General features: G+C 44.2%; 1 protein-coding gene across 7 annotated transcripts in view; it reads left to right on the top strand.

The window, feature by feature from the left end:
- The first annotated feature begins 224 nt into the window (after positions 1-224).
- Positions 225-27,877, top strand: part of MAPKAP1 (MAPK associated protein 1) — a 116,541-nt gene continuing 88,888 nt past the window's right edge. For 3 of the 7 annotated variants that reach the window (XM_087704726.1, XM_087704725.1, XM_087704731.1), the window contains exons 1-4: positions 225-445; positions 10,752-11,082; positions 14,662-14,751; positions 18,444-18,598. In XM_087704726.1, the coding sequence (XP_087560852.1) occupies positions 443-445; positions 10,752-11,082; positions 14,662-14,751; positions 18,444-18,598 (579 nt within the window). In that variant the 5' untranslated portion in view covers positions 225-442. Of the gene's footprint in view, positions 446-10,751; positions 11,083-14,661; positions 14,752-18,443; positions 18,599-27,877 lie in introns of those variants that run through there. The other 4 variants (XM_087704728.1, XM_087704727.1, XM_087704729.1 and 1 more) reach the window with 3 other exon arrangements.

The raw sequence follows: 27,877 nt of genomic DNA, 5'->3' as shown, positions 1-27,877 counted from the left end.
CAACACACACACACACACATATGTTTGAATCCAAAGACACGGAGAGCACTAGGACCGGGCGGACCTCTCCTGCCGCCGCCGCCTCTCCTAACGCAGGCGGCGCCTTTATGGCTGCCCCTCTGTTTTCACTCCCGCCCTTCGCGAAGCGCATGCGCACGCGCGCACATCCCGGCCGGCGGCCTCTGCTAGACTCTCTTTCCTCCCCCCCCACCCGCGAGTTTCCGGCCACTTCCGAATGGCGGCAGTAGTACTTCCGGGTCGTCGCGTCCGTGGCTGAACCCGGCGGCGTTGCCCGGGACTCCGTGAAGCGATACCCCCCCCCACGCCCGCACACACGCCCCACGCCTGAGGGGGGGGACACGGGGACGGTAACGACGGCGGCGCCCGCTCGGCCCGTAAGTCCAGATCGGGCCTCGCCTCCTCCTCCTGGACTCCAGGTCCCATGGTGCGTGGATCAGGGAGGAGGGAGGAGGATGGATCGCCCTTTTGGGGGAGTGGGGGAGACTTGGGGAGGGGATTTGGGGGGAGGGGTGTAGAGGGGCCCCTATTTCCCCCCACCTACCCATCCCCCACCACTACCCATCCTCCACCACTACCCATCCTCCACTTAGCCATCTACCCATCCCCCATCTACCCATCCCCCACAACTACCCATCCCCCCACCTACCAGAGGGTCTCCAGACCCTATTGGTCGTGTGGAGGGGGGGCTGGTTGTAGCCATCCTTTCCTACCCATCCCAACTATAGCAAGCATGGAGGGGTCTCTCTCTTTCCCCCCTTTCCCAAATCTTTCCCCCCCTCCCCTTTTTGGATCATAAACCCTCGACCCCCATTCCCTCCCCTGTATGAGTCTCCCCCTCTTCCCATGCTGGTATAGGAACCTGGTGGTTCAGCGGCTAAGACGCTGGACGTCGATCAGAAAGGTCGATGGTTCGAATCCCTGGCGCCGCGTAACGGAGTGAGCTCCCGTTACTTGTCCCAGCTTCTGCCAACCTAGCAGTTGCCAACCTCCCACCTTTGGTGGGAACAGCGTTCCGTACGCCTTCGGCGTTGAGTCATGCCGGCCACGTGACCACAGAGACATCTTCGGGCAGCGCTGGCTCTTTGGCTTTGAAACAGAGATGAACACCACCCTCTAGAGTCAGGAACGATTAGCATAGATGTTCAAGGGGACCCTTTACTTTTTACCTTTCCCATACTGTCCCAAGAGGCAGCTGTTTTCAACCCCCAGGCCACCTGCAACCCTTTTTGACAATTTCTGGACTTCAGCTCCCAGAATTCCTGCTCCCTCCTTGTCACTGCAGGAATTCTGGGAGTTGAAGTCCACAGGTTGTCAAAAAGGGTTGCAGCTGGCCTAGACTCTCCTTTATTTGCAGGGATGGAAGGGAAGGTGGAGGACCTTATTCCAGACAGGGACTTTGACTCCCAAAACCTGACCCTTTCCACAGACATCCCAAGGCTGCCCTTTGACCCTGAGGGCCTCTGCCATGGCTTATTGGGTTAGGGTGAGGGTTAGGGTTAGAGTTAGGGTTAGGACAGTCCTGTCCCCTGCCTCTTTTTCCGCCTCCCAAGAAAATGGGTTCATTATTCCTCCCCTGTTCCTTGTTATTGACTTCCCTGAGCCACTGTGATGCAAAATAAGTGAAAGGGGGAGGAGCCAATATGCTAATGTGTTGCTGTTGTTGTGTATTTGCAGTACCAGAAATGTCAACTGCTCAAACCCATTTTGCTGTCTCTCAAACCTTTCCCTAAGGCGACCCCATTATTTTACCCAGGATTGGAAATTTGTATGCAAGAAGCATAAGTTTTATCAAAACTTAAAAAGAATCCGTGGCATCTCTTTTTTTAAAAAAAAAATAATCAAATGCTCCCCTTCCCTAAATTGGAGCCTGGTTGGTTTCGAGTCCTGTTCACTTTTGGGGGGGTGAATTGTGGCAGAAAAATGATCCTGCGACAAAACCCGGGATACTCGAGTCTCCTATTGATCTAATATTGACGTGAAATCGACAGGAAGTAGGGGAAACGGGTCGTTAAAAACCTGCTTTTGTTAAAATGCTTCCTTGTTTTTTCCTTATTTGGAATAGAGGATATTGATCTGATTCAGCCTCCCTCAATTTGGGACTCTCCAGCCCCACTTTGAAATATAGAATAACAGAGTTGGAAGGGACCTTGGAGGACTTCTAGTCCAACCCCAGCCTAGGCAGGAAACCCTATACCATTTCAGACTAGTAGCTGTCCAGTCTCTTCTTAATAACTCCCAGTGTTGGAGCATTCACAACTTCTGGAGGCAACTTCTGTTCCACTGATTAATTGTTCTCAGGAAATTTCTCCTCAATTCTAAGTTGCTTCTCTCCTGGATTACTTTCCACACATTGCTTCTCGTCCTGCCTTCAGATGCTTTGGAGAATAGCTTGACTCCCTCTTCTTTGGGGCAGCCCCCGAGATATTGGGACACTGTTATCATGTCACCCCTAATAGTTTTCATTGGGGTTTGGTATTTTTATTGGTTGTGAGTCATCTTTTAGTTGGCTACGATCCTTTTTTTCTTTCTTTTTTTCTGTCTGAGTCGTTTTCCTGTTATTAATTGCAATCCACCAAGGGTTCTTAAGGAGGCTTTGAAATGGAGTTAAATATATTTTCTTCAAAAATGATGGTGAAGCATCCTAGCTAATTCAAATCTCTTCTCAGTCCACCCCATCACCCATAATAATTTAACGGTGTGTTTGTGGGTTTTGAGATCCACTTTTGTAGCTTTGGTTATTTCTAGAGTTTGAACAGCGGAAGTCAGTTTCTCCTGCTGGTGCCCCACAATGCTGAAATGTTCTTACAGTGAGTTCTCACCTTGCACTGTGATTGTGACTGGCTCGAGGCATGGCGTGAGTTTACCTGAGAGTACCTTCCGGTTATCCTTTATCCATCTTTAAAGTGAGCCAAAACCTGTCCTAGTTTCTGTTGTTTTGGAGGGCCGTAGAAGGCCCAGACAAGAATGGCTGGCTGAGGAATTAATTAATTAAGTTAGTTAGTTTGTCAAACATGTCCAAGAGGTATAAGTATAAACATGGACATGAACACAGGAAATGGGGACAAATAAATGGGGACAGTCGGACAGGGACAGAAGGCACGCTGGTGCGCTTATGCACGCCCCCTTTACGGACCTCTTAGGAATGAGGTGAAGTCCACGGTGGACAGCTTAAGGTTAAAGTTTTGAGGGTTTGAGGAAGTAACAACGGAGTCAGGTAGAACATTCCAGGCGTTGACCACTCTGTTGCCGAAGTCGTATTTCCTGCAATCGAGTTTGGAGCGCTTTACCTTGAGTTTGTATCTATTGTGTTATTGCGGTTGAAGCTGAAGTAGTCCTTGACAGGTAGGATGTTGTAGCAGACAATTTTGTGTGCTGTGCTTAGATCGTACAAAATTTCGAGCCTGGTGGCGTAAGGGATTCTATTGTGAGCAGATGAGCGGAGGACTCTTCCCGCGAAATACCTCTGGACTTCTTCGATCGTATTAATGTCCGATATACAGTGTGGATTCCAGGTGGACGAGCTGTATTCGAGGATTGGCCTAGCAAAGGCTTTGCATGCCCTAGTTAGCAGTACAGTGTTACCGGAGAAGAAGCTTCACAAAAGAAGGTGCGGAAGTCCAGAAAATCTTCAAATTGCCATGGCTGGAGACCCTGCTGTAGAAGGTGCTATACGCCTCTGGTAGTGAAACAGCCAAAATAATGGCAGATCAAATGGTTGGTGCAAATGCAAATCATGTTTGCCACCATCCACATTTCTGGGGATAGGATCCAATTGCCGTGATGTCACACTGTCAACCGTTGCTGGTAGCCTCAGCGTAACATTGTTTTGTTCCATGGCTGTTGCTGAGAAACCATGGGCAAAGGTGGGATGGTAAGCAAAATAATTTCAAACCTGATTTCCTTTTTCCGCCCACATGTGTGTTTCTGGCCTTGAACTCTGAAGGAGGAGGAAGCTCGCCTGCTTTGAATAGGACAGAACGATGCGTGGGCTCCGTTTGCCTCCAATTGAACTCTTTTGCATGTCTTTCAGCTGGATCTGGGATGCTTCCACAGTTTTTTCAGTTCCACAGAGAGCAGCAGCAATTGCACTCAGCTGTATATCCTGCTTCACAGTGCTTTTACAGCCCTCTCTAAGCGGTTGACAGAATCAGCCTCTGGCCCTCAACAATCTGGGTCCTCATTTTACCCACCTCAGAAGGACGGAAGGCTGAGTCAACCTGGAGCCGGTCAGGATCAAACTGCTGGCAGTCGGCAGAATAAACCTGCAATACAGCATTCTGACCACTGCGCCAGGCAGATAGATAGGTAGATAGATAATGGATGGATGATAGATATAGAGATATAGATAGGGATAGATAGATAGATAGATAGATAGATAGATAGATAGATAGATAGATAGATAGATGATAGATAGATAGATAGATAGATAGATAGATAGATAGATAGATAGATAAGATAAGATAGATAATAGGATGGATGGATGGATGGATGGATGGATGGATGGATGGACTGACGGATAGATAGGGTTGGATGGATGGATGGATAGATATTGATGGATGGATAGTTAGACAGAGATAGATAATTAGATGGATGGATGGATGGATGGATGGATGGATGGATGGATAAGGATGGAAAGATGGATTGGATAGATAGGGATAGATAGATAGATAGATAGATAGATAGATAGATAGATAGATAGATAGATAGATAGATAGATAGATAGATAGACAGATCGATAGATGATAGAAAGATAGATAGATAGATAGATAGATAATAGATAGATGATAGATAATAAAAGACAGATCAATAGATAATAGAAAGAAAGAAAGATAAATAGATAAGATAGATATATAGATAATAGATAGATGATAGATGATAGATAATAGAAGCCAGACAGATCGATAGATAATAGATAGATAGGCAAATCGATTGTTTTTTATGGTAAGGATGCAACTTGTTCTTCACCAAAATCGAACTAGTTCGAGTTCGATCCTAGGTAGAGGCAGATGTAGGGTCTCCTGCTTGGGCAGGGGGTTGGACTAGATGACCTGCAAGGTCCCTTCCAACTCTAACAAGTCCTTTAAGCTTAAACTCAACCTGTGAAACCAGCCTGGATATCTAGGTTGAACCAGCCTGGATATCTAGTGCCCACCTAGTTTTTCACAGTTATGACCGTTGCAGTGGTCACGTGATCCCCATGGTCACATGACCAAAATTCAGAAGCTTGGCGACTGGCTCATATTTATGATGGTTGCGCTGTCCCAAGGGGAGGCGTGTGTCACGCCATCCCCTTTTTACGACTGTCCGACGAGCAAAAACAAGGGAGGAAGCCAGATTCACGTCAACAACCCTTATTACTAGCTTAGCAACGGCAGCGATTCACTTAAGAACCACAGGAAGAGAGGCCATAAAACGGGGCAAACCTCGTCTTCCTTAGCAAGAGGCATTTGGGGTTCGACCTCAACGGTGGTTGTTAAGTCGAGGGCCAGCTGCCATTTGTAAGTTCACGGTGGATAATTTCATTCTGTTCAATCGTTTGGCCAACTAGAATAGATCCATTAAATGTTCTTTTGTAAGAACAGGTTGCCTCCAGAAAGTTGTGAATGCCCCAACACTGGAAGTCTTTAAGAAGATGTTGGATAGCCCTTTGCCTGAAACGGTATAGGGTTTCCTGCCTGGGCAGGGGGTTGGACTGGAAGACCTCCAAGGTCCCTTCCATCTCTGCTATTGTATTATCGTATATCGTACATCGTACAATACAATACAATATTGTATTATTGCTATTGTATTATTGTACAAACGTGGTGGCACAGCATAACATCCAAATCCGATCCGTGTTAAAATCATAAAAGCATGAAAGAAGGAAGAGTGAGAGACTTCAAAATTGCAGCTGAATCAAAAGAGAGAGAGAGAGAGAGAGAGAGAGAGAGAGAGAGAGAGAGAGAGAGAGAGAGAGAGGGAGAGATGCTGCATTTAATATTAAAAAAAAAACACCACCCCAAAATCAACAAACACACAATTCCCCCCCTCCCGTTCCGAGCAATATTGGAATGAAAAATGGCATCGTTTTGTCATCTGCTCCAATTGATGTTCCACTCTCTTCGCGGTGACAGCCAAAAAGGCCCACAGGTGCCATATAAAGAGGTGACCAAGTTGTCATATTTCATTTAGGCGTCCCTCTGCAAAGGCATAATTACCTAATTAGGTTGTTAATTAGGAGATTAGCATTTCGCTCTATTGATAGAATGCTCTTTGCAGGCAGGAGTCGGGAAAACAGATTTGTTGGTCTAATTTATAAGTGTGGTGGTTTCTTCCCTTCCCCCCCCCCTCTATCCCCTCTTCCCCCCCCAATACTTAATTGGCTTAAAATATTCAGGGAGAATAATTCTGCCTTCTCGGAGTGGGGCGTATTTTTTTCTTGAGACCCCGACGTTTAGGCATTGAAGCCATGGCGAAGCTGGTTGGCCTTCTCCAGTTGTCTGCCTGGAAGACACCCAAGTTGGAGAAGAAGGATAGAGCTGATTTGCTAAGATTTCTTTCATAAAAATATCTCCTCCTTCTCCTTCCCCATCCTCCTCCTCTTTCACCTTCTCCCTCTTCCTCCTCTTTTTCTTCTCTACCACCATTATTTCTTCTTCTTTTTCTTTCCCCCTCTTCTCCTTTTTCTTCTTTCCCCTCCTCATCTCCTCCCCTCCTCCTCCTTCTCTTCTTTCACCTTCTCTCTCTCCCTCCTCCTCCTCTTCTTTTCCTCCTCCTGCTCCTCCTCCTTCTCTACCACCATTATTTCTTCTTCTTCTTCCCTCTCCTCTTTCACCTTCTCCCTCTCCTTCCTCCTCCTCTTCTCTTCCTCCTCCTCCTTCTTCTCTAGCAGCATTCTTCTTCCTCTTCTCCTCCTCCTCATCCCCCCTTCCAGGCTGGAGAAGGATAAAGGTGATTTATTAGGATTCCTTTCATAATAACTTCTTCCTCTTTCTCCTTCTTCTTTCCTCGTCCTCTTCCTCTTGCTCCTCCTGATGTGCCCAGCTCCAAGCATCCCTGCTTAATTTGCGAATCTATTTTTCCAGTGTTGATGTTTCTTCAGTTACCTTGAAAGGAGCCACCTTTCTCCCACCACCTTTTGTCTCTCTTCTTGTGTCAAGTACCTGGGAATTGACACACCAATAGTCTTATGTAAATAGCAGAGAAAGCATCTTTTGTTTGAAAGAGCCATTGGTTTAGGAACAATGCAATCCAGCCGGGAAAAGGAGGCGGCTTTTGTTTTTTAAAAAAATTATCCTCCACTCTGCAGACTTCAGAAAACTGCAATTGACAAACTGTTGGTGTGTTCTTGCAAAAACTGTGATATCCCCCACCCCCCCTTGTTGCTAACATCACACATCCCTCTAAAGCGGTGTCTGTAAGGTGGAGGGTATCTTCTTTTTTCCTCTTTAAGTTGCACCGAGACTCCATTCTTTATTGATGATTTGGGAGACACAGCTCACTCACGGTAATCATTTCTCGATGGCTTTTGAACCCAAGAAACCACGGGCTGTAATTTTGAGAGAGCGTAAGGCAAATAGGGACGCAGTGGCTCAGGGGCTAAGACGCTGAGCTTGTCGATCAGAAAGGTCGGCAGTTTGGCGGTTCGAATCCCTAGTGCCACGTAATGGAGTGAGCTCCCGTGACTTGTCCCAGCTTCTGCCGACCTAGCAGTTCGAAAGCACGTAAAAATGCAAGTAGAAAAATAGGAACCACCTTTGGTGGGAAGGGAACAACGTTCTGTGTGCCTTCGGCGTTGAGTCATGCTGGCCACATGACCACGGAGACGTCTTCGGACAGTGCTGGCTCTTCGGCTTTGAAATGGAGATGAACACCGCCCCCTCAGGAATGACTAGCACATTTGTGCAAGTGGAACCTTTACCTAATATTATTTACTTGCATATAGTGATATTCTTCCAACTTCTAATTTCTAGCTCTATTATTATCTAACCATGTTAAGGAATAGTCTGCGTCTTCTTTGTCTTTTATCTGTAATGTTAACCTATCCATTTCCGCACAGCTAAACATTTTTTAAAATTATATTTCCATCCGTAGGAGTTTCCTCATTTTTCCAGTATTGTGCAAATGCAATTCTCAATGCTGTCAAAACATGTAATATTAAATATATGTTCCCTTGATCATATTTTTTTGGTACTGTGCCTAACAAAAATATTTCTGGCTTTAAATCTTAATGTATTGCTTTATCATTTTCTCTAATTCCTCTTAATGCCTATCATTTTGTCAAATTCCTTGTGTATCCAATCACACTTAGCTGATAAAGAATTCAAATTCTATTCTACTCTACTCTATTCTACTATTCTATTCTACTCTATTCTACTATTCTATTCTATTCTATTCTACTCTATTCTACTATGCTATTCTATAATACTATTCTACTCTACCCTACCCTACCTTACCCTATTCAATTTCTTATTCTATTCTACTCTATTCTACTCTACTCTATTTATTCTACTATTCTACTCTACTCTACTCTATTCTACTATTCTATTCTACTCTATTCTACTATTCTATTCTACTCTATTCTACTATGCTATTCTATTATACTATTCTACTCTACCCTACCCTATTCTATTTCTTATTCTATTCTACTCTACTCTATTCTACTCTACTCTATTCTACTACTCTACTCTACTATTCTATTCCACTCCACTCTATTCTTCTATTCTACTCTACTCTATTCTACTATTCTACTCTAGTCTACTCTAGACTACTATGCTATTCTATTATACTATTCTGCTCTACTCTACCCTACCCTATTCTATTCTATTCTACTCTACTCTACTCTATTTACTGTATTCTACTATTCTATTCTACTCTACCCTACACTACTTGATTCTATTCTGTATGTATTTTTGTCCAATTTTTTTGCCTCTTCCATTTTAAACATCCATTCACACAAACCCATTTATTCTTTCCCCCCCCCCGCCCCCCCCAAAAAAACCCTGACAGTTTTGAATTCAAAGAACCAGGTTGTGAGTCTTCCCTCTTCTCTGTCATCGTTTTTGCCCACTGTATCTCTAGCCAGAAGTCCTGGCACAGGAATAGTATATTTACAAACGGTAGTCCCTCTCCCACTCCCTTTTTTGCCCTTTGACTGGCATGCAGGTTGAAAGGATGCCAGTTGCAATGGGCTCCTAAGGAAGCCGGCATCCTTTCCAGGCCTCCCACTCAGGCCGTAAACGGTGTAAAGTCGGGGTTCAGTGCGCAGGAAGATGGAAATAAATATATAAGCGGGCCTTTGCACCTGCTGTTATCCTGTTGTTTAACTCCCCCGGCAGACATTAAATCATTTTCAAGCACAATAATAGTGTGGGAGGTAAATTAACTAACCATTAACCATCTTATAAATACACAATTAACATGCCAGCGTTTATGCGATGGCATGGATCGGGCAGAGGTAATTTTTGACTGGGAGTTGGCTTCTCCCGGTGCCCGGTTCTTAAGTCTTTGAGGTGCTTCAAGCTGTGGAGGAGGAAGAGGAGGAGAAAAATGAGCCCCGGGGAAGCAAAAAATGCTTTCTTTTTCTTAGGACCATTGTCATTTTAAAAAACAAAAGAGCTTTTTGGCTGAGCATTTGACCTAGGATGGCGTAGCCAAGAATGGCTTTTTATTAACTAATCAACTCAGCTAGCTGCTTGGCCGGAGTGCCCTGCTGTTGAATTGAAAAAGAACCTGGGCATTTTCAGGTCATTGTGCCAAAGCTTATGAAGAGCGGTACTTGTTAAGGCCAGGAGCTAATCCACTCTCGATTCCTAAATCGCGTTACGGATATGTTGCTGACGGAAGAGAATATTTATAGTTTTCGGTTGAACTGAGGGCTCCTGGGTGATCTTTTGAGCTTGGTGGTTTTCTTGCAGACGTTTCCTTACCCAACTAAGTAACATCATCAGTGCTAGTAGGGAGGGGAGGACAATGACTGTGGGCTCAGCATGTTAAATATACTAGCTGGATACCCCTACTCCGCTATGAAACTATATGATCAGGCTTGATAAATCGACACAGCTTGAAAATTAATGAGAAGTTACTATCGGCCTCTCCTATCCCCTTCTCTCCTTCAGGCTTGCCCCACAGAGGCCTCTTCTATTTTATCCCCTTCTCTCCCATCAGTCTAACTCCTTAGCATCAGAGCGTTTTTCAGGTGGGGAGGGTGAGTAGAAGGTCTCAACTCCCAGCCCGCAGGCCGGATGAGTCACATGCTGGCCAAGACCACACTCAAGTGGCAGTTGGAACAGTTCTTTTCAGGTGGGGAGGGGGAGTACAACGTCTAGCTCCTTAGCATCAGAGCGTTTTTCAAGTGGGGAGGAGGGAGTAGAATGTCAACTCTCAGCCTGCAGGTCGGGTAAGTCACGTGCTGGCCATGCCCATACCCAAGTGGCAGTTGGAACAGAGTTCTTTTCAGGTGGGGAGGGGGCGTAGAACGTCTTAACTCCTTAGCATCAGAGCATTTTTCAGGTGGGGAGGGGGGAGTAGAGTGTCTCAACTCTCAGCCTGCAGGTTGGATGAGTCACGTGCTGGCCACGCCCACACCCAAGTGGTAGTTGGAACTGCCGTGGTCATAAGTGTGAAAAATGGGTCACAAGTCCCTTTTCTCCAGCGTCTTTGTCACCTTGAACCGCACTAAACAAGCTGTTGTAAGTCAACGGCCACCCGATCGGCGTCATTTCCTAAGCTTGTCCTCTTCTGTCCGACAGGTAAAGAAGACGCTGGTCCAGCATGGCTCGGAGGAGATAGTAGGGGAAGGCAGCGGAACCTGGGTTAGGAGGATGGCTTTCTTGGATAACCCGGCTATTATCCTGGCTCACATCCGGCAGTCGCATGTGACCAGCGATGACACGGGGATGTGTGAAATGGTCCTCATTGACCACGATGTCGACCTGGAAAGATTCCATCCGGCTTCGGCCAACGGGGACGACAGCTCGGAAGTACCAAACAGCAACGGTGAACCTCAGGGTTACGTGTACTCTCAGTCCGTGGACATTACTTCGAGCTGGGACTTCGGCATTCGAAGGCGTTCAAATACAGGTGATTTGGGGAGGGGGCATCTTGGGGGCTCTTCCTAGGAGGAAGCTGGGATATAAAGAGGGAAGCATCATAAGGTACTCTGGTCAACTCAATCACATTCGCCAACAGAGCAATTTAGCAGGTGGTAGAATAGAATAGAAAAGAACAGAACTAGGAATGGAATGGAATCAGAATAGAATAGAATAGAATAGAATGGAACAAGGAAAGGAATAGAATAGAATAGAACTAGGAATGGAATCATAATAGAGTAGAATAGAACAGAACAGAACATGGAATGGAATCAGAATAGAATAGAACTTGGAATGGAATGGAATCAGAATAGAGGAGAATGGAATGGAATGGAACAAGGAAAGGAATAGAATAGAATAGAACTATGAATGGAATCATAATAGAGTAGAATAGAATAGAACAGAACAAGGAATGGAATGGAATCATAATAGAGTAGAATAGAATAGAACTAGGAATGGAATCATAATAGAGTAGAATAGAATAGAACAAAACAGAACAAGGAATGGAATGGAATCAGAATAGAGGAGAATAGAATAGAATAGAATATGGAATGGAATGGAATCACAATACAATAGAATAGAACAGAACAGAACTAGGAATTGAATGGAATCAGAGTAGAATAGAATAGAATAGAAGAATAGAGTAGAACAGAACAAGGAATGGAATCAGAATAGAGTAGAATAGAACTTGGAATGGAATCGAATCAGAATAGAATAGAATAGAACAGAATAATAGAATAGAACAGAACAAGGAATTGAATGGAATCAGAATAGAGTAGAATAGAATAGAATATGGAATGGGATGGAATCACAATAGAATAGAACAGAACAGAACTAGGAATGGAATGGAATCAGAGTAGAATAGAAAAGAAATTAGGAATGGAATGGAATGAAATCAGAATAGAATAGAATTCCTTATTGGCCAAGTGTGATAGGAGACACAAGGAATTTGTCTTTGGTGCAGATGCTCTCAGTGTACATAAGGAGAATAAAATACATTCATCAGCCAAAAAGAGCCAAAAAACAGGCCGTTTTCAGGCCATTGTGGACAGCACCTTCTCACCAATGTAAATTACCTTCACAGCTTGCCCAGAATTGAGAAGCTGGTCACATACCAGATATTCTGGGACTCCGTTCCTACTACCTTCCATGCTATTGGCAAATCTTGTAGCTTTGTGGTCCATGATTGAAAAGAAGCCGAAAGGCAGAGATGGAAATGTTGAAAGTTGTCCCCGTATTGGGCTGAATTTTGACGAGCCAGAATGGACTGTGCTGGGTTTCTTGACCTAAAATGGGACACCATTCCACCCTTCACTAGGACGTCCTCGTTCATCTCACGCCCCCTTCCCAAATTATACTGGGAACATGGTTGTTGTTAGTTGCGAAGTCGTGTCCAACCCATCGCGACCCATGGACAACATTCCTCTAGGCCTTCCTGTCCTCTACCATCCTTGAGTCCATTTAAGCTCACACCGGCTGCTTCGGTGACTCCATCCAGCCACCTCTTTCTCTGCCGTCCCCTTCTTCTTCTTTTGCCCTCCATCCTTCCCAGCATAAGGCTCTTCTCCAGGGAGTCCTTCTTCCTTCTCATTAGGTGGGCAAAGCCTTTGAGTTTCCTCTTCAGGATCTGGCCTTCTAAAGAGCAGTCAGGGTTGATCTCCTCTAGGACTGACCGGTTGGATGGCCTTGCAGTCCAAGGGACTCAATGCAGGAGTCTTCTCCAGCACCAGAGCTCAAAGGCCTCCATTCTTTGGCACTCAGCGTTCCTTATGGTCCAACCTTCACAGCCATCCGTTGCAACTAGGAAAACCATAGCCTTGACTAGACGCCCTTGTGTTGGCAGGGAGATGTCTCTGCTTTTTAGGATGCTGTCTAGATTAACCATCGCTTTCCCCCCCAGGAGAAAGCCTCTTTTAATTTCTTGGCTGCCGTCCCCATCTGCGGTGATCTTTACTGGGAACATAATCGACATTTTTATTTTGAAAAAAACAAAACTATGACTCACTTAAGAGCCACCTTGCCAAACAAGGGAAACTCTGACCATGGGTATGAAAATTTTATTTATTTTATTTTATTTTATTTTATTTTTTTATTTTAATTTATTTGTATGCCGCCCTTTTCCCTAAGGGGACTCAGGGCGGCTCACAACTCAAAGGGAGGGAAAAACGAACAAAGTTACAGAAAACATAAAACCATACATAGTTAAAAAAAAGCACAACAGTCATACCATTCGAAGTGGGGCAGCGAGTCTTTAGCCCCAGGCCTGTCTGAACAGCCAGGTTTTAAGGGCTGTGCGGAAGGCCTGGAGGGTGGTGAGGGTTCGAATCTCCACGGGGAGTTTGTTCCAGAGGGTCGGAGCAGCCACAGAGAAGGCCCTCCTCCGGGTAGTCGCCAGTCGACACTGGCCGGCGGATGGAATTCGGAGGAGGCCTAGTCTGTGGGATCTAATTGGTCTAGTGGAGGTAATTGGCAGTAGGCGGTCTCTCAAGTACCCAGATCCAATGGTCATCAGTTGCTTTTTTCAATGCCATTGTAACTTCGGTCACTATGTGTACTGTTTTAAGTTGAGGACTGCCTGTATGCCTGCTTTGTAAATCACTTGGTTTGGTGTTTTTTTTAGCCTAGTTTGCCTAATAAAATTTCCGAGTCTTGACATGTCATTTTCTGGGAGTATGTACATTCAGAAAGGAATTCTTTTTTATTATTATTTCTTTTTTTAAACCCGTCTTCCACTAGTTTATCCAACTGTACTTCTTTGTCTCCTGGGGAGAAAAAAAAATCTGACATTTAAAACAGAGAGAGAATTCCAAGTGGTGGGGAAGATACCCGTCTCCTGATTGCTGATATTTCACCTATTTGAGCGTGGAACTGTTTTTGGATGCGGACTCGAAAATATGTAAAGAGGAAAAATGATATCCATTTTTTAAATAATAAAAAAAAAAGATTTGACTAATGTTGCGCAGATACAAATCATTTATTTTTACTACCTATAAACCGTTCCAGCCCAGGAAAGGAAAAGCTATGCTAATTTATATAGCGTTGACATTTTATAATTTTCATGATTTTTTTTTTTAGATAAAAGATTTTATATTTAAAACTTTAATAGTCTAGTCTGAGTTCATTTATCTTTAATTTTTGAAAGGGGGAGAGTAATTCATAACAGTAATTTTATTCTTGTAATGTAATATTCACTTCAGTTCATTTGTGCATTAAAATTCCTTTAAGACCGTTATTAATGATTTATATAATGAAATGTCATATTAATCACAGAAGTTTTCACATTTTATTATTCTCTTCCATGTTAATACTATCTTTATGATCTCTATTAATGTTTTATATCCTCTAATTTCAATTATAAATCAAGAACATTTCCATGTTTTTGTTGGTATTTGCTTTTCAGAAGTGCCACCTTAAAAATTTTATTGCCCGCACACCCCACCCATAGATGTTGCAGCATAAAACATCTTTATTCATAGAAAGGTAGTTAATTATGTCTTTTGTTCGTAGCAAACTTTCGTTGACAAACTTAAACATCATAATATATATTTTTTCTTCTTCTCCTTTTTCTAAGCTCAGAGACTGGAGCGGCTCAGAAAAGAGAGGCAGAATCAGATCAAGTGCAAAAACGTGCAGTGGAAAGAGAGAAATGCCACCTGTTCTGGTAAAATACATATATATATATAAATATATTATTGTATTCACCGTTTGTTTCCGGGCCAGTTTCATGCATGAAACCTGGTTAGTCTGTAAATTGTTGCATGATAAAGGAGGAGAACAGTTGTGGAGATGGCTTGGGAAAAAGATGAATAACTAATGCCAGATAAGATTCCTTTAAAGCAGGGGTCACCAACCTTTCGGACCTCAGAGACCACTAAATTCATAATTTTAAATCCCCGCAGACCACTAATATGATCTGCCTAATGACCGGTTGGGTGGGTGTGGCAGGAGGGCATGTGACTGGGTAGGCGTGGCCAACTCGATGTCACTCACGTCAAGGGGCGCCTTACCAGCCTCTACTCTTCCCCTCCCCTCCCAGCCCCTCCTCGCCTGCCTGCCTGGGCTCCTTAGGGCCCCAACAGGAAGCAGTTGCTGGAGCTAAGCAGCCGCCAGGAGAAAAAGTTGGCAAAACAGCTCAGCTCAAATTGGATCTGACCGAGAAGGAGGCTCTAGAAGCACCTCACTGAGGACTAGGAGCATGGGCTTTCCAAGCAGAGGGAAGACCTGCGGGAGTGCAAGGCCAGGGACCGGCGCCTGGAGGCTCAGTGGGCTGAGATGGTCAGCCAGTTGAATGTTGAATGTTTATTTCATTTATATGCCACCCTTTTCCCCCGAAGGGGGACTCAGGGCGGCTCACAACTCAAAGGCCATGATGCAGTCCCACTGGAACGAGGCCCTTCGCCACCAGCGGTGCTTCCCTCCAGCCTTCGCCCAAAGCCCCCCACCAGGAGGCCGAAGCAGACCCCAAGTGGGAATTTCTGCCCCCCCACAAAAAGACCCCAAAGGAGGAGACTCTCTGCAGCCAACACAAGCGTCCATTGCACGTATCCCTCCCAGGGGCCATAGTTTGAGGACCCCGGATTTAGTGCCATATAAAAAAATGCAAATCATTTTTCCGCGGACCACCCAAATTTTCCCATGGACCACCAATTGGTCACCGAAAACGTGAGCTGTCCTTCCACGGGTGCCGCCCATCTGGACTTCAGCGTCCATCATCCCTAGCCAGCAGGCGAGATGATGGGACTTGTAGTCCAACACCCGTTTTTAACCGCACCCGTGGAATATTTTGGAGGAGGCCTGCTTCTGGTTTCTTTTCCTGATAGACCTCAATCCTTGGGGGCAGTGAAAGATCGACCGGAGGCTGCTGTCGTTCCCCCCCCCCCCCCCGCATTTTCCTGCAAGCGGTTCCATTTCAGATCCCATAAGGAGAGTGATCCCAAGCTTTGCAGCTGCTTTTGCTGTCCTAAGCTGCACTTTTGCTCCCCTAGCTGAGCTGCTAATCTGAACAGATTAGTCGTGTCCTCTTTGTTCAAGAATAGCAAAGGATATGTGGGTTTCGTTACGCGCCTTAGTTCCCTACGCACATTTCACCATTTCGTTTATTAAGCTGCTGTTCCTCCTGGAAGCGCAAAGCAGGACTGGTGAGAGAGAGAGATTCCTTTTTATTCCGAGAGAGATCCGTGCTCCGTTTCATCGCTTTAAAGTGCATCCCTTCGGTGAATACACAACGAGATTCCTTGCAGATCAGCTGATCCATTCGGGAATTGGCCTTCCCGGTGGACTCCTTCCATGGCAAATTCCCCCACTCCCACTTTTTCCTGTGTTTCCCCTTAACAGGACAAGGAAATAACCAGTTCACTATTTATGAACTCTACTACTTGTTGTATTTTGCTCCGCTATATTATCAAGCCTTATCCCGCTTTATTTTGGGAAGTGCTCTGCTCACATTCAGTGGCTGTGAACACGGAAGCTGGGGAAAGCCTTCTCGCAAGACAAAATCAAACCAGTTTTGTATGTAAACGAAGAGCAAACCCCCCACTCCCTTCTGGCACTGATGATGTTCCCTAGTCAGGTAATGAAACGCCTGCAGGGAAACAACCGAATGCAGAGAGCATTCATGGCCCCAAATCAAGTCCCGCCTTCTGATCCTTTGTGCCGTGTCATAGTTTTCCAAATCACCCCACAACACTTATCAGAGTTTGTTGCCGCAGCCACATCCAGAAAGCACACAGACAGGTAACTGATTCAGCAGGATTCATTAACTCCTCTTTATATATAATATCACACACGAAGTAAATATACAATGCCAAAAGCAGGTTTTCTTCAAAAGCAAAAGCTCTCAGTGTCACTCTAACTCCTAAAAGTGTGTGCAACATGGAGTAACCGATTAGGGATTGGATAACTCACCAGGGACAGAGTCCTTATTACCTACCGTATTTTTCGGAGTATAAGACGCACCTTCCCCCCCCTCCAAAAAAAGAGGGTGAAAATCTGAGTTCGTCTTATACACTGAATACAGCATTTTTGGCCTCCCCGAAACCCTACCCACTTTGTAAAAACGGACGTGCAGAGGGTTTGGGAGGCCTGCAAAGTGCAATTTTTTTTTTTTTAAATTTACCTCTTCAAAATCTTGGTGCATTTTATACTCTGAAAAATACGGTAACTGTAGCTAAATTCCAGTTCCCCATAGACTAGCTTTCCATTGGGGGTTTCAGCCTTGGGGGGGGGGGAGTGCCCAGCAGATGTTGTAATCTCAAAGGTGCGTTTTCAAAAGGCAACCGGACTTAAGTTTTTCCCTTGAGGAATTAGAATAACAAGAGTTGGAAGGGGCCTTGGAGGTCTTCTAGTCCAACCCCTGCCTAGGCAGGAAACCCTGCAACACTTCAGACAACCAGTACTCCAGCATCTTCTTCAAAATGTCCAGTGTTGGGGCTTTCACAACTTCTGGAGGCAAGTTGTCCCATTGATTAATTGTTCTCACTCTCAGGAAATTCCTCCTCAGTTCTAGGTTGCTTCTCTCCTTGATTAGTTTCCACCTGTTGCTGCTTCTCCTGCCTTCAGGTGGCTTTGGAGAATAGCTTGACTCCCTCTTCTTTGTGGCAGTCCCTCAAATACTGGAACTCTGCTAATATATCACCCCTAGTTCTTCTTTTCATCAAACTAGACAGATCCAGTTCTAGCAACTGTTCTTTATATGTTTTAGCCTCCAGTTGCATAAAATAGAATAGAGTAGAACAGAATAGAATAGAATAGAATAACAGAGTTGGAAAGGACCTTGGACGTCCTCTAGGCCAGTGTTTCCCAACCTTGGCAATCTGAAGATGTCCGGACTTCAACTCCCAGAATTCCCCAATCTTCAGATTGCCAAGGTTGGGAAACACTGCTCTAGGCCAACCCCCCTGCTCAGGCAGGAAACCCTATGCCACTTAAGACAAATGGCTATCCAACATCTTCTTAAAAACTTCCCGTTTGTTGTCCATTGTTGGAGCATTCACAACTTCTGGAGGCAAGTTGTTCTACTGGTTAATTGTTCTCACTCTCAGGAAATTCCTCCTCAGTTCTAAGTTGCTTCTCTCCTTGATTAGTTCCCACCCATTGCTTCGTCTCCTGCCCTCAGGTGCTTTGGGGAATAGCTTGACTCCCTCTCCTTTGAAGGTGCTTCGCTTCTTATCCAAGGAGCTTCTTCCCTTCTGACTTCTTGACCTCGCATGGAAGAAGCGTCTTGGGTGAGAAGCTTCCTCGAGGGAAAACCGAGCCCTGTTGTCTCTCGAGAAAGCACCTTTGAGACAACCGCGGCTGAGAACCTCCGCGGCCATTCACACGTCGCCCTCTCCCTCTCTTTCTCTTGAACCCCAGCCGAGGAGCTAAGCCGCCTTTTTGAGAAGAAGAACTTCAGGGTGAAGCCTGCGCACGCGCCTCCGGAGAAGCCCTCCACCCTCTCGGTCCGGCTGGAGCAGTGTCCTTTGCAGTTGAATAATCCCTTCAACGAATACTCCAAATTCGATGGCAAGGTAAGCCAGAAGAAGCTCTGTTTTCGGGGTCCTCCCCCCTTCATTGTTGCTTTGGGAAATAAAACGTTCCAATCCAAGCCCAGGAAGGATGGGAGGCCGAGTCAACCGCAAACCTGGTGAGATTCGAACTGCCAAATTGCAGGCAGCTGGCGATCAGCAGAAGCAGCGTGCAGGACTGTACTCCTGCACCACCACGCCTCATCAACATTTTTTTTTTTTTTTAGAAATTCTTTATTGAAAATTTTTACAAATATTTCCCCTTCCCTCCCTCCACCCCAACCCTGCCCCTTCTCCAAACCTCCCTCCCCCACAACTTCCCAGAGCAAAATACAGGGTATAAACATTTAACAATCATACAATAACATAAGCTAACTAACTATAACATCCTACCTCCCTCTTGTACTTTTAACTCCCCTTTTATTAAGCTAAATTTAGATAAATTATAACATTCCTTGTTCATTCATAAACTAATTGAAATTTCTTAGTCCAATATTTATTTTGAATGTAGTCAATCCAGCTTCTCCATTCCAACTTGTATTTCTCATCTGAATAATATTTCAAATATGGTGAGATTTTTGCCATCTCTGCTAAGTTTACTACTTTTAATTATTCTTGAATAATAGGCAATTCTTCCTTCTTCCAGCAATCTTGCTGCCGTTATTAAATTCGGATTCAAATTAGTCTCTAGAACTATACAGTATGTAATTATACCTAGCAAAAACAACTGAGGAGTGAGCTTCATCCTCTTTTTAAGAATATTTTGAATAGTCCACCATATTTTTATCCAAAATGCTTTAACTTTTTTACAAATCCACCATACATAATAATACATAGCATGAACACAATCACATCTCCAACATTTGACTTATAAGTTCGGATACATAGAAGCTCGTCAACAATTTTTGATTGAAACGACAACAGGTTTTAACGCAGTCCTGACCCGAGCCAGTCCGCGCATTCAGCTGTACTTAACTTACTTTTTAGGTTCATAGAAAGGAGGGTTTATTAGTCCCAGATGCACACTATGCGAAAGAGTAAGCCAAAGATGAATCAAACTCCTCATTGCATAGCTTAGTGGAGTTCAATTATCGCTTTGGAAGGGACCTTAATTCCGTTCTGATAAAATATTGCCCGGGAAAATTCAGCAACGTAGTAGGCTTCATTGATAGGTATACGGTGGCTCAGTGGCCAAGATGCCACTGAGCCACTTGTTCATCGAAAAAGTTGGCGGCTCGAATCCCTAGCGCCGCGTAACGGAGTGAGCTCCCGTGACTTGTCCCAGCTTCTGCCAACCTAGCCGTTCGAAAGCAGGTCAAAAATGCAAGTAGAAAAATAGGAACCACCTTTGGTGGGAAGGGAACAGCGTTCCGTGCGCCTTCGGGCGTTGAGTCATGCCGGCCACATGGCCATGGAGACGTCTTCGGACAGTGCTGTGTCTTGGGCTTTGAAACAGAGATGAGCACCGCCCCCTAGAGTCGGGAACGGTTAGCACATATGTGCAAGGGGAACCTTTACCTATTAGGCCTCGTGCACCCACGGCACGCACGATGGGTGCATCAAGATGCATCTTTATCGCTGTGTTTGGGGCGCTTTGAGGTGGTTGCTCCCCCCCCCCCCCAGCTGTTATTCAAAAGCAGCCATCATTCCACAAAAGAAATTCAGGGAAGGATCAGCTTAACTACTGCCAGCTCACTTTCTCAAGTTTCAATCGCTCGCTCGCTCTGCCTTTCTCCCCATCAAAATAAAAATTAAACTGAGCCAGTTGAGAGCGGGAATGTTCCCCTGATCGTTAAAAGTTGTTTCTTTAAAAAAAAAAAATAGAAGAAGAAGAAGAAGAGAGAATCAAAGGCAGTGTTCCCAATCTGGGGGGAAAAAAGGAGAGAGATTTCAAGAGTCACCCCAGCCTCTGGAGTAAATATATAATTAAGTAGGGATTTTTTTTTTAAAAAAAGCATGCTTAATTAGGCCCCCAAACTCCCCCCTCCCCCTCCCATAATAGACTTCCCCATCTCTTCCCAATTAGGCATTCCTTCCTCAAGAGACCCAACTGGTTCAGTTAATTATGCAAATCAGGCACGTTTCTATTCCCAGGCGAAGAATTTATGAATGTTTGCAAAAAAAAAGAAAAGAAACCCAAATAAAAAAAAACCCCTTCAAGTCTTCCCTACATATAAAAGGAATTCAAATTGTCGTATTTGAAACCCGGAAAAAATAAAGAGGGTTTTACAAGGAGGGAAAGAGTTCTTTAAAAATGTATTGATTTTATTTATTATTACGTTTTTTAATGTCAGCATAAGAATCTCAAAAGGGACGCGGTGGCTCAGGGGCTAAGACGCTGAGCTTGTCGATGAGAAAGGTCGCCAATTTGGCGGTTCGAATCCCTAGTGCCGCGTAATGGAGTGAGCTCCCGTCACTCGTCCCAGCTTCTGCCAGCCTAGCAGTTCGAAAGCACGTCAAAAATGCAATTGGGAAAATAGGAACCACCATTGGTGGGAAGGGAACAGCGTCCCATACGCCTTCGGCTTGGGTCACGTCGGCCACATGACCAAGGAGACGTCTTTGGACAGCGCTGGCTCTTCGGCTTTGAAACAGAGATGAACACCACCCCCTAGAGTCAGGAACGATTAGTACATATGTGTGAGGGGAACCTTTACCTTTACCTTGTGGGTGTATGGATAATGGTTATCTTTTGAGAGCTGAATGCAACGAAATTTCATTTTAATGCATGGTGATTAGTGCACATTTAAAGTGGCAATAAAGTTTTTATTCTCCTCTATTCTACTCTACTCATTGTTCATTTTCACTTCTGTACTCTCTTAATTCTATTCTACTCTACTCTGTTCTTCTATTCTCCAAAAGATTTTGTGTCTTCAAAAATGCTTAATGGGTAGTGTGATGGCTACATTTTCAGCAGTTCGAAGTGCACTATTAAACCTCTCTTGCCTTATCCTAAATTGTCCCAAAGGTAAACCGGACTTCGTTTTTCCTTGAAGACGTTTCGCTTTTCATCCAAGAAGCTTCTTCAGTTCTTCATCTTCAAGGTGGGGTGGGGGGAAACTAGAGTCCAGTTGCCTTTTGAAAAAACACCTTTGGGAGAACCCGAATGGCTGAGAATCTTTCGTAGACCCTGAATTAATTTATCTTTTTCTGTCCATATTGGTTCATCCATGCAAAAGTTGCTCAGGTTGTGAAAATAATAGATAATCAAACATCCCGAAGCTTTTGAACTTGGGGGGGGGGGGGATGTTGGTTTTTTTTTATTTTGGATTTTGTTTTTTAAATCTGCCTTGCACTTCCGATAAACACAATAAAAATAAAACTTCCCTGCCATAATCGGATAACCTATTTCAGTTCTTTTGACCTGAACCCATCGAATTTGAGGCTGGGGAGGAGGGTCCCATGGACCCCTGTCTGAAAAAGAAACTCAACAATAATTTCTTTGTTAGCAACTGTTTTTAGCAAGGAGGCAGGGGGAAGGGATAATTCATGAGTACTAATTGCTTGGCTGTTAATTTTCATAAGTGTTGATAGAAGCAGTTCCTTAAATTAAACTTTGTTTAAAACGTATCAAGGGAAATATTCAAGCAATGTCGGGCCTGAAGTGAAAATTAATATGAATGCTGTGGCAATTAACACGTACTGGTTAATAGCTTTTAGCAGCATTTTGGGAGGGTAGACGTTAAATACATTTTTCGCATGCTGCTCTTGTACCAGTTGTGTTCCACATTTACGTCTGGATAATTATGAACAAATGTGGGGGGGTTTTTCCCCCTCCCACACAATCGTGGGTACTAAATAGCTTTCCAAAAAAAGAAAAAAAAAACAGAACCGCATCCACAGCAGATAAAAGATGGAGAAAGGAAATAGACTGCGGTGTCGCTGATTAAAAATATGTCTGAGATAATGGTTTGATATTAAAAATCAGGTATACACAAATTAGAGGTTTTAATTTCCATTTTCCATAATGAAGTATTTCTAGCCCGAACAGGTGTATCCAAATTAACATCTGCATAGGTTCTTCAGTGCTTCCCCCCTCTTTTTTTAAAAAAGGAAATTGTATACTGCCACCCGATTAAATGCATCAAAATTTTTGATTTTTAGAAACACCTAAAAAAAGAGAGAGAGAGAGATAATTGTTGGATTTTTGTTTTGAGTTCTAGTTCTCCCCCCCCCTTGCTCGCTCTCAAAATACATGTAAATTATGATGTTGTTCCACATACAAGCATGAGTGATTTCCTCTTGTACCTTTTTAAGTGCTAAAGGGAGATTACTCTCTCTTAAAACAAGGGGGGAAATGAGCAAAGCATTAAAAATTAGAAACGAAAACAGCAGCCTGACTCAAGTCTCTTTCAAATTCTTTGAAATCTGTGAAGAGAAATGGCATTGCCCATATTACCAGGTCATCTGTTTTGTTTTGTTTTTTGTCTGGAAAAATTTAAATGTAACCTTGCACAATACAGATCAGCGTATTCCTATTCTGAATTTTCCACCTTGAGATTTTAACATTAAGGCTACGGGCCTCAGGATGAAGGCTCCTGATTTAACTCTGGGATTATTTTCTTCCCCACCTCCATCTCAGAGGTGGGTTCCTACCGGTTCGCACCAGTTCGGTAGAACCGGTTCGTCAAATCTACCGAACTGGTTAGAAGAGGTTCCACCAATGGACCCGGAAAGCAGGCCACACCTACAGAAGAGGTTCCAAATTTTTTTGAAACCCACCACTGCTCCATTTCCTTTCTTATTATCAGCATACTTCTGGAAAGATTCTCTAAAGCAAGAATTCTTAACATTGTCCTCCCCTTTTGAGAATCCCGTACGAAACCCATAAAGAGTGTCATCAAATCCCAAAAGTAAAATACGACAATATGGAGGAATATCTGCAAAAGGAATAAATTGTTCTCTGATGCAGATAACAATATTTTTTTTTGAAAAGAGCAAATATGTAATACACTAATATACTTGCTTCCTTACTCATCCATTAAATCTATTACAAAACAATTTCAGGTGGAGGTTAGTGAAAATAAAATTAGAATACTTTCTCCCCCCCCCCCCAATCCAAGTTTACAGTTGCCCCTGAAACCTATCACAGCTAAGAATTCCTGCTGTAATGCTGCTATTTTGTGCTGTTTTGTCATGCTTTCCTATTGGTGTTTTTGCTGGATCAGCAAAACAAGAAGACAGACAGACAGGCAGATAAAGGAGGATATTATACAGATTGATATAGGACAGTTTCCTCTTTAAATATCTAGTGACACGAATCTAATTCCTGCTGAGTTCTGGAAAGGATGTTTTGCCACCTCAAGTTATTTATAAACAATAATGAAGGCAGGATAATAAATAAACAGTTTAAATTAGATAACCCTTTTTGTCTTCAACTCCGTTTGTTTTATGCAATTTGGGTTGATGAAATAAATAAAAACCCTAACCTGCAGCTTGGAAACCCAAGCAATGCTGCTTTTTAATCCGTACTGCGGGGAAAAACACACACACACACAACTAGTTCTCTTCCAGAAATCTGTGGAGTTTGCCACATGTGTTTGGGCCACAGAGGGATCAATTATATGAAGAGAAGGAAAGTTGCGAACCTGGGCTTTAGCGTGCAGCCACTCATTGATTTTTAAATGCAATGAGTCCAGCAGAGAGCTAATTAAAATATTTCTGGCTGCAGACTGTTTCTTAAGCTTGTGCACGCGCGCAGGGGGCGCTTGCTGTAATTCAGCCGGGCCGTTTCATGGCTTAGTTGATTGTACAGGAAGTTGCCTGTCCAACTTTTACAACTCTGGGGTAGAATGACAATAGTCCCATCTCATGTTGGATTAGAATTTTGGCAGGGCAGGTACCACAGGGCGAAATTTAAACATGCCCCAGGTTGGACATAAACATCAGAGTTGGAAGGGACTTTGGAGGTCTTCTAGTCCAACCTCCAGCTCAGGCAGGAAACCCTATATCATTGCAGACAAATAGTGGAATGGAATAGAATGAAAAAAATGGAATGAAAAGAATGGAATGGAATAGAATAGAATAGAATAACAGAGTTGGAAAGGACCTTGGAGGTCTTCTAGTCCAACCCCCTGCTCAGGCAGGAAACCCTACGCCACTTAAGACAAATGGCTATCCAACATCTTCTTAAAAACGTCCAGTGTTGGAGCATTCACAACTTCTGGGGGCAAATCAATTCCACTGGTTGATTGTTCTGACTGTCAGGAAATTCCTCCTCAGTTCTAAGTTGCTTCTCTCCTTGATTAGTTTCCACCCATTGCTTCTTCTCCTGCCTTTAGGTGCTTCGGAGAATAGCTTGACCCCTCTTCTTTGTTGCATCCCCTGAAATATTGGAACATTGCTATCATATTACCCTTAGTCCTTTTTTTTTTCCACTACCCTATCCATATCTTAGGGCAGTCCTGTGCATTTTACAGCTTCTGGTCCACATCTGAGTTCAGTCTCGTTGAAAATAACACGAGTATAGCCCCTGGCGCACTTTTCAGAATAGCCGAGTTGGGACTTTGGATGTCATCTAGTCCAACCCCCTGATCAAGCCTCTACCGTTCCGGACAAATGGCTGGTCCAGTCTCTTCTTGAAAGCCTCTGGCGATGAAGCCACCCACAAATTTCTGGAGGCAAGTTGTTCCACTGATTAATTGACATCACCGGCAGGAAATTTGTCCTCCGTTCTAGGTTGGTTCTCAGGCGCGCCTGCAAACAAACTCTGGTTTGTCGCAACCCGTCAAGTAGAGTATTTTTTACTACTCCACACTTGGCTTGTTGTTGTTTCCGTTACTGCCTTTTTTTCCCCGATTTTTATTTTATTTTTTATTCTCTTACATACAATTATAGGTATACATTCACGTAGTCATTCTTCTTCTTTGCCATTCTTATACATTTGTTATTCCATTTAAAAGGTTATAATATACAGTTTGAGTTGCTTTGTTTACCATCCCTTCCGCCTCTTGTAACACCACCTTATTTTCCCTTTCTTTTCTCCCTCCTTCCTTCTCTACTTCCTTCCCTACTTCCTTCCTTCCTCCTCTCCTTCCCCTTCCTACCCTCTCTCCTTCTCTTTCTCTCCCTTTCACCCCTCCTCTCCTTGCCTCTTTCTTCTTCCCTTGCCTCTTCTCCACTCTTCCTCTTCCCTTCCTACTAGCTCTCCTTCTCTTTCTCTCTCTTCCACCCTCCTCTCCTTTCCCTTCCTTCTTCCCTCCCTTCTCTACTTCCTTCCTCCTCTCCTTCTCCTTCCTGCTTCCCTTACCTCTTCCCTACTCCTACTCTCTCTCTTCCCCTTCCTGCCCTCTCCTTCTCTTTTTCTCCCTTCCATCCTCCTCTCCTTACCTCTTTCTTCTTCCCTTACCTCTCCTCCACTCTTCCTCTTCCCTTCCTATTATCTCTCCTTCTCTTTCTCTCCCTTCCACCCACCTCTCCTTGCCTCTTTCTTCTTCCCTTGCCTCTCCTCCACTCTTCCTCTTCCCTTCCTACTATCTCTCCTTCTCTTTCTCTCCCTTCCACCCTCCTCTCCTTTCCCTTTCTTCTTCCCTCCCTTCTCTACTTCCTTCCTCCTCTCCTTCTCCTTCCTGCTTCCCTTACCTCTTCCCTACTCCTACTCTCTCTCTTCCCCTTCCTGCCCTCTCCTTCTCTTTTTCTCCCTTCCACCCTCCTCTCCTTACCTCTTTCTTCTTCCCTTACCTCTCCTCCACTCTTCCTCTTCCCTTCCTATTATCTCTCCTTCTCTTTCTCTCCCTTCCACCCTCCTCTCCTTTCCCTTCCTTCTTCTTGTTTCCATTACTGCCTTTGTGGCTCTCTGACTGCGTAGTTATCGCTTATATAATATAAATTGCCAGGAGCCAGAGAAGTTGGATCTACTTCGTGCGTGTCCAGCGCTTCTCCAAACCAGGGTCTTTTCGGCCAATCTGTTGCAGCTGAATCTCAAAACCATCTCGATTAGGGTGATGTGTCCCCCCCCCCCCCCGCAAATAAAAGCCCGATTGCATCTGTCTCTTTTCCACCCCAAAAACAACAGCGACCATGCAAAGTGTGTTCCCCTTCCCGTTGAAGCCAGGATGTCTTGGGTGAGCATTTAGCTGCAATTCATTTTAATTGTCCTTATGAAGTTAAAAAGTATTAGTGTCAAATAAAGATTCATCGCCGTGGGATGATTTAAAACCGGTCCTCCCGAAAGCAGGCATGTGTTTCAGCAGCTGTTTGTACAAGAGCTGTCTTTTTTTTTTCCCCGACAGCAGTTAAAAAGTACAGTTGCGGTAATCAAATTGCAGTGCTAGCGTTCCTGAAGCTCGTGACAGATTGAATCACATCTATATGGATACGGATGAATGTGTGCGACATACATATCTACACCATACGTACACACCGAGGGAAGGTGGAGTGAATATCAACGAGGCACCTGGGGAGCGGGAGAAGCCCTCCTTTTAAAATTGCTTCCTTTTAAAAAAAAATTAGAATAACTAAATTATTCCATTAAATTTAGAATAGAATAGTTGGGAAAGAGTTGGAAGGGACTTTGGAGGTCTTTTAGTCCAACCCTAGACCACTTCAGACCAAGAGCTGGCCGGTCTCTATTCTTAATAGAGTAGAATAGAATAGAATAGAATAGAATAGAATAGAATAGAATAGAAGAGTTGGAGGGGACCTTGAAGGTCTTCTCGTCCAATCCCCTGCTTAGGCAGGAAACCCTACACCAGTGTTTCTCAACCTTGGCAACTTGAAGATGTCTGGACTTCAACTCCCAGAATTCCCCAGCCAGCGAATGCTGGCTGGGGAATTCTGGGAGTTGAAGTCCAGACATCTTCAAGTTGCCAAGGTTGAGAAACACTGCCCTACACCACTTCAGACAAATGGCTATCCAACATCTTCTTAAAAACTTCCCGTGTTGGAGCATTCACAACTTCTGGAGGCAACTTCTGTTCCACTGATTCATTGTTCTCAAAGTCAGGAAATTTCTCCTTAGTTCGAGATTACTTTTCTCCTTGATGAGTTTCCACCCATTGCTTCTTTTCCTGCCCTGAAATGCTTTGGAGAATCTTGATTCCCTCTTCTTTGTGGCAACTCCTGAGATATTGGAAGACTGCTATCATGTCTCCCCTAGTCCTTCTTTTCATTATACTAGAATAGAATAACAGAGTTGGAAGGGACCTTGGAAGTCTTCTAGTCCAACGCCCTGCTTAGGCAGGAAACCCTACACCACTTTAGGCAAATGGTTATCCAACATCTTCTTAAAAATCTCCAGTGTTGCAGCATTCACAACTTCTGAAGGCAAGTTGTTCCACTGAT

The sequence above is a fragment of the Thamnophis sirtalis genome, unplaced genomic scaffold (assembly GCF_051295495.1).
Source record: "Thamnophis sirtalis isolate CommonGarterSnake01/CBP01778 unplaced genomic scaffold, rThaSir2_p1.2 scaffold_2, whole genome shotgun sequence".
In the NCBI taxonomy this organism is placed as follows: domain Eukaryota; kingdom Metazoa; phylum Chordata; class Lepidosauria; order Squamata; family Natricidae; genus Thamnophis; species Thamnophis sirtalis.
Note: the sequence above shows the minus strand (reverse complement) of the source record. Positions and strands in the feature narration are given on the sequence as shown.